Genomic DNA, 12422 nt, shown 5'->3' on the forward strand with positions numbered 1-12422 from the left:
TTCAGTCACAGAATCGCAAACAACATCCCACAGAGGTAAGTTATTAAAGAAGTAGATTTATTAAACCTTCTAAAAAGAAAAAGTGGAGGTGTTGCCATAACAACCAATCAGATTCTAGCTATCATTTATCTAGTACATTCTAGAACATGATCGCTAGAACCTGAGTGGTTGCTATGGGCAACACCTCCACATCCTTGGTGACAGCAGCTGCTGACAAATACTATTGGTCATTATCAGTGAATCCACACACACTTATTTCTTGGACATAATACTTTACCACACTGTTTCTAAGGTCAACTTTACAAGGAATGTTTACTTCTAAAATTGATACAAACATCAACGTGTCTATAGCAATCCATAGACAGTGACAGCGCCTGTTCTCCTGGCCCACCACTGTATATATTTTATCAAGAGGACACAGATGAAGCTAAAAGTGACGCAACATCACATATCCAGCAGAACAGCCCCAATCTCACAGCTTCTAGTTCTTCCAAAACGTCCCGTTGTCTTAGTAAGAGACTGTAAATGCCCCCAGTGATCTGCCAGGCTGCAGAGGGCTCCATGACGGCACAGGATGGCAGATGTCGTGGTGTCAGAAGGACGGGTCTCCAAACCCAGCCTCCTCCTGCAGCTGATGGATCTCTGTCATCAAAGTCTGATTCTGTAGATTTAACTGCAAGAGAGAACAGATCACAACATATAAAGAATAATGCATCCATTGCTGTAGTTATTATGGATGTTATACGTCAGCTCAGATACTGTGACCTGTATTATATGTTGTGGCCACAGAACTCCTCTGTGATTTAGATCATCCATATAATTTACAGCACGGAGTGCATTATCCCACATATAATACACAGGTGACATGAATATACGTACAATAATCTGCCAAATATACATTATACTTCTCTTCGGTGAGCAGTGATGTCATCACTTTTATATTTAAAGGGTAGTGATGTCACTCCTATATAATATACAATGGATCCGTTATCAGTGTCATACATCTTCTGTGCAGGTAGGTACATGACATTATAACTAAAGAAAGTAGCAGTGAATTTGGCACATGTCTATGTTTGGAGCAATGCTGGCGGATGGCTGATATATGGGGGCTGTACAAAGTGAGAAGTATACTAACATCAGACCTACACGTCATCCAGCACTGACCTTCCTGGTATACTTGTACGACTGTTCCGCCTCCAGTTGTTTTCCAGTCTAGAAGAAACGTCAGATGTCAGTAGACATAATCTTTGAGTCACTAGTAATCCAGATCTCTGCCTCAATATTATTATTATTATTATTAAGAATTTATTTATAAGGTGCCACAGATTCCGTAGCGCCGGATACAGAAGCAAGTAACAAATAGATGAGGTAATACATGTCAGTAGCACAGTTGAGGGTGAGTGATGCTATGGGGACTCACACAGAGTGCAGCAAAAGATGTGACGGGACATACGAGGGACAGGAGACAGATGTGGGACAATAGGTAGAGAGGACCCTGCCCGCGAGAGCTTACATTCTAGAGGGAGGGGTGGTGAGAGACAGTAGGACCAACTGGAAGGAAAATTTAGATGGCAATCAAGGAAGAGGAGGTGATGGACAGAATGGTTAGGAGGTGGTAGGATAGACGAGCTTGAAAGGTGAGTTTTCAGTGAGCGTTTGAAGGACTGAAGGTTGGGGGAGAGTCAAGTGAGACTGGTTAGGGAGTTCCAAAGATTAGGGGCAGCACGGCAGAAGTCTTGGACGTGAGCATGGGAGGAGGTAATGAGAGGTGAATTGAGGTGGAGGTCAGAGACAGAGTGGAGTGGCCGGGTAGGTATGTACCTCGAGACAAGGTCAGAGATGTAAAGAGGAGAAGTGTTGGTAAGGGCTTTGTAAGTGAGGGTAAAGAGCTTGAACTGAATTCTGAAACAGATAGGGAGCCAATGAAGGTATTTACGCTAAGGAGAAGCGGAAGAGGTGCGGTGTGAAAGGAAGATAAACCAAGTCGCAGCATTCTGTATAGATTGACGAAGGGACGGATTTTGTAATGTTACGGAGACAGAAGTGGCAGGATTTGGCGAGGGACTGGACATGAGGGGTAAAGGGCTGATTCAAGGGTGACTACAAGGCAGCTGGCTAGGGTGAGAGAGAGAGTGATGTTTGTCAACCATGAGGGAGACATTGGGAGGGATAGCAACATATATATACTCAGTATAAAACCTCACAGGACCTATGGTCCAAGCTCCGTGTACAAGTGTCCAGCTTTAGTATCAGCAATGCAGTAACTAACACGGGACGGCACAGATGATAATCTGCTTACACAATAAACACTTTCAGTCACAATTTACCATTTGCTTTATTAAAGAATACTTAGAATTCAGTTTTGGGTAAGATACCTCAGTAAACCCAGCGCCATAAGATGAATTACCTGGGGGGGGGGCGAGGTATGCCCACCGTTGCTCGGCCCAGCGAAGAGACGGCAGCTGGAATGCAGAAAACGTCGGGCAACCCACCAGCTCACATGAACCCCAGCTAAGTAATATTTTGGAACCTGGAGTTTCCGTAGGTTATTCCACACAAAACTGAATTATCCTTAGTGCCATCCCATGTACAGGGATCCAGTTTCCAGGAACGTAGGGACACCAGGAATGTAGGGACACCAGGAATGTAGGGACACCAGGAATGTATACAGCTTTTAGTGACATATCTTCTCCAGCCATCCAGTCTCTTCTCCTTTGGTGATTTGTGAAGTGTCCACTGGGTTTATACCACTCACCTTTAAGCAGACGAGAGCCAGGTACCCCCAAACCTCAGCGTTCCGGTTATTCAGAGCATTGGCCTCGGAGAGAGCGACCTCAGCTTCTGGCATCTCCTCCAGCTGTCCATGAAGAGATGAATCCACAGTAAATACTCCGTAGGCAACACCAAGACCCGGCTCTATCGCTTCTCTTCCTATATTTTAACATTACTTACACTACTTCCTGATTTCAACAACAGGTTTCTGTTACCCTCACATTGATAAATAACAGCAGTCTGCTCTAAGAGAGGCATCAAATAGCTATATGTGATAACTATATATATATATATATATATATATATATATGGTCACAAGATCGGCTACACTTCACACGCATCTGCCAAATATATCACACCAGCTTTTTATCAGCACATGTGCAACTCCTGATTACCAGCAGGGTGTTTGGTAGGTTGGAAGCCCTGGAATGGGCCTGATGAATGGAGCCCGCCCTTCTCTCTCCATTCATAACCCCAGGGACCCTGATACCGGCTTTTCCTACAGCCAAAGACACTCTTTGGGAAGCTTCTCCCAAACACAGACAATCTCTTTGGGGTTTTAGAACATGCATGTCAGAAATTCTGGACATCTATATTTGCCATGTATTACTGTCCCAACGCTTCTCTCACAATATATATATATATATATATATATATATATCGTCACAAGATTGGGTTAGGGGTACCGTCTTCTGGGGTAGACGGCTACACTTCACACGCATCTGCCAAATATATCACACCAACTTTTTATCAACACCTTACAGGTGCAGCTCCTGATTACCTGCAGAGTGTTTGGTATGTTGGAAGCCCTGGAATGGGCATGATGAATGAAGCCCGCCCTTCTCTCTCCATTCATAACCCAAGGGACCCTGATACTGGCTTTTCCTGTCAGAAATTCAGGACATCAATTTGACCTGACCTCTAGCAACCCATATCTTTTATAATCTGGGATCACCTGGATAAGCAATATGAAAATATCCACATGTCTATCTATAAAATAATTATTACAAATAATGATCTCTGCAGAATTACTAATGTTCACGTTTTATTAAAGGTGCAGCAAAATAACGTGAAAGTAAACCCTCCCCTTTGTCCTGTACACTCTGCAGCTGACGCGTTTCCTAAATGACTCCTCTATGGCACCTATGGATATGATTCATAGATTTTAAAGTTTCTCCTGCATTTTTAAGTGTGCCCGTCATCTACATACAGTTAAGCAGCCATTTGGCAAAGGTAGCGTACTAATGAGACGGCAGCATTAATTATTAATGTAATTAATTTTTATTTTTTTTAAATAATTTAAGAGAACACTTGTAGAGGAAACCGTTCCTGCATTTGTTGTATGCAGACAATGTGGGTTATATGTTATACACAAAATTACCCGGTAACAAGCGATCCCGGCCCCCAGCCAGGTCAGGCAGGTGGGAGAACGTTTACAAGCCAGCAGGTAGGTATTCTTGGCCTTTTCATACTGTCATACGGAGAAAACAGAGACATTCAATATATCAGTGTTATTCTACTTTAATTCATGCAACTAGTGGTGCTGAATACACCAGACGTTTAAATAGTTATTACAATTATCAGCCAGGGACAGTACCCAGAGACTGGCAGACTGCTGTAGACAATTTCACAACAGATAGAAAGCTGCTTGTTGGTGTTTAATGATGTAACCCAGAGAAATATCAGATGAAATCCCATTTGTTTCTATAAAGCTCCCTGGTTCTGGCAGCACAGTTTTATAGCATATTATTCCCATGGTAGATTGTAATAAAGCATTCACCCGACTGCAAAAACCAGGTGCAGATAGATTTTATGGGGGGTCCAAAGACTGTGGGGCAAGCGGGCACCTTGAAACGTGCTTGGCAAACAGCATTGGTGGTTGCAGATTATCTCTTTCCTATTAGAGATGCTCAGACTCGGTTTTCTGAAAACCGGCCCCACCCAAACTTAGGGGATCCGAGTAGACTCGCGAGCCGGGTCGGTATCTCTGCGCGTTTTCCAATCTGAATCGAGGCAAAACGTCATTATTGCGTTGTCGGATCTTGTGGGTTTTGGATTCCAGAAGTACCTCCCTTCCCAGGAGATCCAGCGTTCTTGTCACTCTCCAGTGCCACAGAAACACGGGTAGCAGTTTTCTTGTCACTTGACAAATGTTGACTGGAAATTAATGTTATTGAGGTTAATAACAACGTAAGGGAAAAAAAGAGCCACTAATGGGATTTTAGTAAAAAAAAAAAAAAAAAAAAAAAAAAAAAGGGAATTTTAGAAAAAAATAAAATAAAAAATCGGGATCTAAAGCCAAAACCAAAACAGCATCTCTAATAGGAACTAAAGATGTTCACTGACCCCCATGAACTGGTTTTGGTTTTGGATCTGGATTCGCTTCGTGTTTTGATTTTGGGTTTGGATTTTTTGGAAAAAATCCTAAAATATGATAAAATCACATAATTTTGCTCTTTTTTTGTTCCTACATTATTATTAACCTCAATAACACTAATTTCCAGTCATTTGCAGTCAATTTTGACCACCTCACAGATCACAATATTTTCATACACTTTCGGACAAATACTGCAGCGCCCTGGCTGGATGGTAAGTGACAGAGCAATGACACAAACACACGGCAGTTCCTAGCACATCTAGGACACATTGGCACACAGCAGTGGCAGAAAAGATAAATGGTGCAAAATGGAAATATTCTTGGGTCCGCCCTCCCTCCCACCCACCGTTATGTTGGATCTTAAAAAGTAATCCAAAAATCGCGAGATCCGATGACGTAACGATGACACTTTGCCTTGTTTTCAAATCCGAAAAGGCGCGAAAGTACCGAGCCGGCTCGACTCGGTACTTGGATCTGCTAAGTTCGGGTATGTTCGGTTCTCAGAGAACCAAGCCTGAGCATCTCTAGTTCCTATATGACCTGAGTCTGCCTATTTCACTCATTGGGGGCAATTCAATTGGGCACATTACTCGTAAAAATAACGTGTCCTGCGCATTATTACCAATAGAACGGTAATTTTAATGCGGATTCCTGCTCGCGGCTCTCAGAGCTGCGAGCAAAAATCACCATTGAAACTACCATACTAACGGTAATAGTCTTTGGGCCGCGTTATTTTCACGAGTAACGCGCCCAATTGAATTCCCCCGATTGTGCCGATCTTGCAGGACAGGCGGCCTCTCTGGCTTCAGCTCCATAGAAAGGTTGAGGGGAGAGGAAGGTGGCGGTGGGTGATCAGGAACAAGTACTAGGTAGGCAATAGAGAACCATACAAGGTCTATGATGTTCCTGCTTCACATTACACAACATCGAATCAACGCCCAGTTTTCAGAAACCAATTCAGTTCGTTTCCCCACAGCCACCTACTGCTCGTTATCCAAAACGTTTTTAATGAGCTACTAACAAAAGTAATCTCTTAAAAATCTATAACATGTTACATTGTTAAACCAAGAAACAGTTTAGCAGATGACAGTGCATGGAGATATGGTACAGTAGTAGGTATGTGGACCTGTACTTACCTCTCCTTCCTGGAGGTAGATGGATCCCAGGCGGAGGTAGACAGAGTGTATCTCCGAGGCGTCGGCCACCAAGCTGAGGGTGTGCTCGTAACATTCCCGGGCCTCGCCCTTCCTGCCGCTCAGATAGCGCAGGTGCCCTGTGAGCGCCCACACGTCAGGGTTCTGTGTAACGGAAACGTTATTAGTAACGGACAGCTCACAATCATCTCCTCCAGGACTCATGCAGTGTGGTAGGAGTTCACTCCATCCAACAAGCGTAATTAATGATTTTGCAGGCATAACAACCTGGGAAAGTTTGAAGGCAAATACTGCTTAGTGGAATCTTGTCAATGCAGCGGATTGGTCAGCTGCCACGGCTGATTGTCCAATCAGCTCCACAGTCAGCTTTTCACAGAGCAGCGTTTACATTCAAGGTCTCCCAGCTGGAAGTCTTCTCCCTCGCTCCCCCGCATTGCTCGCCCTCGCACACACCTCTTCGGGCATATCATAAATTGTGGTTCGGCGTTCAGCACAAAACATTGTGAGCAGTCTATGGTAATCAGATGGGGGACCAAAAATAGAATAAACAGCTTTCAAAACGATGGACTATATTACATAGGGATAAATGATCCCATAGTTTTCACGGGCAGATTCAATTGTCGTGTGTATGAGCCCTTTAAGGATGTCAGATACTCTCACAGGGCAGGGAGGGGGGGGGGGGTATAACAGTTCAGTTATTACCCCACCACCTGACATCTGCTCCCAAATAGCTTTATCTCTGTATTTAAACATAAGCAGGTTGGCTGGATGGTACTTGAAGGGGTTTTACACCTATAGGTGGTTTGTACAGGTTCTTCTGTAACTATCAGTAAATAAGTGTCTCTGTTTAGCTCCCTTCTGTGCTTTTCATCCATGTCTCACACACACACACACACACACACACACAGAGACAGACTAGGGTCAATTTTGATAGCAGCCAATAAACCTACTAGTATGTTTTTAGAGTGTGGGAGGAAACTGGAGCACCTGGAGGAAACCCACGCAAACACGGGGAGAACATACAAACTCCACACAGGTAAGGCCATGGTCGGGAATTGAACTCATGACCCCAGTGATGTGAGGCAGAAGTGCTAACCACTAAGCCACCGTGCTGTCCCGGCACGGTGGCTACAACTGTCTCTAAAGTATCGAGCACAGCAGGGTTATGGCAGTACAGTGGCATTGAACATAAACAGCTTGGCCTGATGATATAAAGAAACAGCTGAAAGCACAGAAGGACGCCATGTGGTGTTTTATACATAGGGGACAATGATAATGATACGGACGCACCTGGTGATCTATCTGTGATGCTTTCAGCAGATTCTCATTGGCTGCATCAAACTCTTTCCTCAGCAGCTGCATCTGAGCGCACATCAGGTGGTACCCGCAGCTGGCTCCTCCGTCTGGGCACAAGAGCTCATGTGACAGCACTTTCTGGACAAACTAAACCCCCAAAAAAGTTAAAACCGTCTATATATGTGTGTGAAAAACTGGTGTCTACCGTAGAGCTGTTTCGGCATAAACAACACAGACCTGCGCGGCGTTGACCTGAGCCAGGAACTGGGCAGCTTTCATGTAGACGCTACCGACATTGGGGGGAGGCTCTTGGCTGGCACCGGTACCTAGAGACATAAATACAACAAGTGGTTCCATTTAGTGCCATAGAGCCATAGTTTGTTCTTTCATATTACTTCACTGAGCCCTCGTCTGTCTGTCTCATGAAAACACACATCTTATAGGTTATACAGCAGCTGCTCGTGCAGCCAGTCACAACAGCCCGATGGTACAGGGTCCGATGCATCCTGACTGGCTGATGACATTGATGCTCATACTATCATCAGTCAGACAGATTTCCCAGACTTCCCAATTATCATTTAATGAGACTCTGATCTGAATTTGAATGGAAATGACAAAATAACCTGAATTGCAGCCCCTTGGTCAGCTGAAGGCAGCAAGAATAAAAGAAATAGACAACAAGGGGAGGAGTTATCGAACCTTCTAAAAGGAAAAGTGGAGAAGTTCATAGCGACCAATCAGATTCTAGCTATCATTTATCTCTTACATTCTAGAACATGATAGCTAGAATCTGATTGGTTGTTAGGGGCAACACCTCCACTTTCCCTTTTTAGAAGGTTTGATAATTCCAAAAGTCCATCTGCAGGAGAGTCTGCTGGTCTCATGGGGATCGCCTATCGATGAGTAAATACATCTACGTTGTCATCTCTGTTATTGTCTTACCTGTCATGTGACCCTCCATTACTGGACAATGATTTGCTACCACACAACATGAACTGACACATACACAGATATACCAGAATGCACCAGAGGGTCTGATCCCAGCACAAGACTCCCACCTTTGTGAGTTCCGGCCTTACTCTTAGTGACGACGGAGGATGGAGACTTGGGCACCGTGTGTGGGGTGTTCTCATCTGGAGGTCGGCCAGCTGCAGAGGGGTCGTCTGACGCAGACTGACCTGGGGCGGATGTGGGCATATTCCCATCTGCCGCGGCAGTAAGATAATACATTATAGCAGTATGCACCCTTTACATCAGCACAACCATCTTACAAACTAACCCCTAGTTACGGAACGGGGTAACCAGGAGAGGGATTCATTCGTCAAAATTTCCAGTTGGAATTTATCCTTTAAATAACCAATAAACCAGGTCACTGTACTTGAAATGCTGCTACCTACATCCGCACATAATTATATGTAAAGATAGAGGAACGTGTTGGTAGATAAAGTAATTAGCGCCAAAGACGTAGTTCGTGTGGGGTGATTTCTTTACCTATGTAAATCAGACTTCCTGTCTGCAAGTCTACTGAAAGAAACATACTAGAAATTTTCAAAGAATAACTGATAACAGAGGACAATAGCTTATACTAATGTAGCTAACAAGGTCCCTTACTGTTTAAGTCCTGGTTTAAAGTAATCCAACAATAATTGTGCAGCCAGATTTCAATGTACACACATCCCACTCTAGAGAAAATAAGCCACAAATCTGTGCCCCAACCTCACTGCCTAGTACTTCCTGCTAAAATGCCTTATGTATTATGGAAATTAGCTATTGGCTGCAGATCATGTGACACAGATCTCATGTGACTGTTCAGAGCCAATGAGCTGAGAGCCGTGTGATGTAATAATTCTAATTATAATCTGATGATGTCACAGAGACGGGAGGTAGACAGTCAGTGCTGTGTTACCTCTCCTATCGGCCTCTCCAGTCACAGTCCTAGGACTGTCGGGGACGTCGCACAGAGCCGAGGACCTCTCCATGTCCAGCTCCGCCTGATGAAGCTTCCTTGCCTCGGATAAAGCCATCTCCATCCGGATATCGTTCCCCTGGATCTCATATAACAGGCCTGCAGGACACATAAGATGAGGGAGTGCTGGTTACTTCTCCCTCTAGCTCAGATTTCAGCATAATGGTTCTCGCCCCAAAATATTAATATATCTCATTGTCATTAAATGATGTGTAGTGGATAATTTTACTTCAGGTAGTGTAACCAATTCTAGTGATGATATATAGTGAGCTATAATATATTATGTAGCCACATAAAAAAAAACCTATTAAAATTCAGAAAGAAGCGATCAACGTGTGACAAAAGGACTAATGATTAAAGAGCACCTGACATCTACACACAATGGAGGCGGCCATTTTGTGTGCATCACTGGATAGTAGGCGTTTTTTATGATTATTATTAGTTGCGCCTTAAATATTGGTGCCCGCTCATGATTTTTGGTCACGAAGAGACTCAGAAAGTTCCTAACGAATTGATAGGCCACATTCTCACTCTCCCAAAATGGCTGCCTCCACCGTATGTACATGTATATTTTATTTATGATACCAGGTCTGGCTGCTCTAGAGGCCCAAAACTTCATGTTTGTGAAAAAAATTTTGTGCAAGCAACACAGATGTTTCGCTGTAAATAACAACCAATGAGATATATCATTAATCTAGTGCTAGTTGTTCTAATAAAAGCTAATATGTGACTGGTTGTATCTTTTCTACTGCACATCTAATGCCTCAGTATTGTCACAGTACTTTCAATTTTGAAACAATGTAAATAAATACTAATAATTATAATGTTATTTTATAATATTTATGCTCATCACAAACGTGAGTTGGACGCAGTCACATTTTTAATTAACTTGCATCGAGCTTTAAATGAGCCAAAATATTTATGAGGTACTTGTTCTTTTTTGCATCGCTGTACAGCTCACAAAATGGCTGCCTCTCCTGCGTGTAGACGACGGGATGGATAAGTGACAGCGATGACGGTGGTGGAGAGATAATACATACCCAGGATAGTCCAGACCAGCGCGCTGCCAGGGTCCACACACGTAGCGTCTTCAAAGAACACCTCCGCCTCATCAACGTGATCCATAAGGGCCGCCATTATGCCACACAGGAGCAAGCTGTACAGAGAGCAAAGAGGGTCAATTCTGTACATACACCGGCACCAGGGGCAATCAGTCTGTGAAGTCATATATGTCCCCAGACGCTGTGAATTAAAGTCTATAAGGGCTGGAGCAAATTATCAACACCCTGGATATATATTATATATATATATATATATATATATATATATATATATATATATATATATAGATGTATAGATGTAGATATATGCACGTACGTACGTATGTATTTATATATACTAGCACTCTGCTCGTATTGACCCTTCTCACCTGGGAATATATTGATAGTTTAGATGCAGAGCCTCGTGGAAACATTCCTGTGCTTTGATGTGGTCGCCGACCAATAGCTTGAAACTCCCATAATCCAGCCAGTGATGGATGCACTGACGGTCCCGGGCCAGTCTCTGTAGCGGGAAGGGATAGAAGAGTAAGTTAATGGGGTTAATATCAAACACTATCCTGCAACTCGTCCTGAATTGTTCATTCCTGTATTTTGTGAGCCATTTGGTTTTTACATATTCAGTATTTATTTGGTTCTCTTTAGAGCGGCAAAAACTCTTATAGAACATAAGATTTCTATTAGTTTTCATCTATTTCTGCAGCTCCCTTTATCACGGCTCTTATTAGTTTGGAAACAACAATGAGAGACCTAAATATGAATAATAGGCGGCAGGTTCAACGTTGGGTCTCAGTCTGAGTATTCAAAGACCCTTCAGACGACGCATGCTTTTACCAGTCCTTCAAGACCTGACTCGAGAGCCTCAGTGCTGGGGAGAGGTTTTAAAAGCAGACAGGATGAATGCTACAATGTGGAGTAAGGATTATAGCTAAGTGTGGCCTTGGTATAAGCGGGTGCACTGTACAGATAGAGAGTCAACAATGACAGCCAGCATTACTCTCAGCCGTATGCACTCAGCACCTTAATAGAGGAGAATTACAAATAAAGGGATTGTATGTAAACTGGTGCACAGGATTCTGTAACCCGTAGCAACCAGAGTCCAACTGACATTTTTCTAGTGACGTTTAGAACCTATGTAATTGGTTACTACAAGTCGCCAGGTCAGTTCGGGCCCCATACACTGGTACCACCCATATCCCCCCAGATGGCAGCCCTGCTTAATGTCAGTGATAGACTACACTATCAGTGATGTCACTGGTTCCTAGTGATGTGATAGGCTGCACTATCAGTGATGTCACTGGTTCCTAGTGACTTGATAGGCTGCATTTTCAGTGATGTCACTGGTTCCTAGTGATGTGATAGGCTACACTATCAGTGATGTCACTGGTTCCTAGTGAATGGATAGGCTGCATTCTCAGTGATGTCACTGGTTCCTAGTGAAGTGATAGGCTGCATTCTCAGTGATGTCACTGGTTCCTAGTGATGTGATAGGCTGCACTATCAGTGATGTCACTGGTTCCTAGTGATGTGATAGGCTGCATTCTCAGTGATGTCACTGGTTCCTAGTGATGTGATAGGCTACACTATCAGTGATGTCACTGGTTCCTAGTGAATGGATAGGCTGCATTCTCAGTGATGTCACTGGTTCCTAGTGAAGTGATAGGCTGCATTCTCAGTGATGTCACTGGTTCCTAGTGATGTGATAGGCTGCACTATCAGTGATGTCACTGGTTCCTAGTGATGTGATAGGCTACACTATCAGTGATGTCACTGGTTCCTAGTGAATGGATAGGCTGCAT

The 12422-nt window shown here is 43.6% G+C and overlaps 1 protein-coding gene across 4 annotated transcripts in view; it reads right to left on the reverse strand.

Moving 5' to 3' along the window:
- Window positions 1–252: 252 nt before the first annotated feature.
- Window positions 253–12422, reverse strand: part of CFAP70 (cilia and flagella associated protein 70) — a 34812-nt gene continuing 22642 nt past the window's right edge. For 2 of the 4 annotated variants that reach the window (XM_075179132.1, XM_075179130.1), the window contains 11 exons: window positions 10995–11128; window positions 10606–10721; window positions 9506–9664; window positions 8658–8804; window positions 7837–7925; window positions 7594–7746; window positions 6286–6447; window positions 4154–4243; window positions 2756–2857; window positions 1165–1212; window positions 253–673 (listed from right to left, as the gene is read on the reverse strand). In XM_075179132.1, the coding sequence (XP_075035233.1) occupies window positions 593–673; window positions 1165–1212; window positions 2756–2857; window positions 4154–4243; window positions 6286–6447; window positions 7594–7746; window positions 7837–7925; window positions 8658–8804; window positions 9506–9664; window positions 10606–10721; window positions 10995–11128 (1281 nt within the window). In that variant the 3' untranslated portion in view covers window positions 253–592. The other 2 variants (XM_075179131.1, XM_075179133.1) reach the window with 2 other exon arrangements.

This window comes from Mixophyes fleayi, chromosome 7, assembly GCF_038048845.1.
Source record: "Mixophyes fleayi isolate aMixFle1 chromosome 7, aMixFle1.hap1, whole genome shotgun sequence".
NCBI classification, from domain to species: domain Eukaryota; kingdom Metazoa; phylum Chordata; class Amphibia; order Anura; family Limnodynastidae; genus Mixophyes; species Mixophyes fleayi.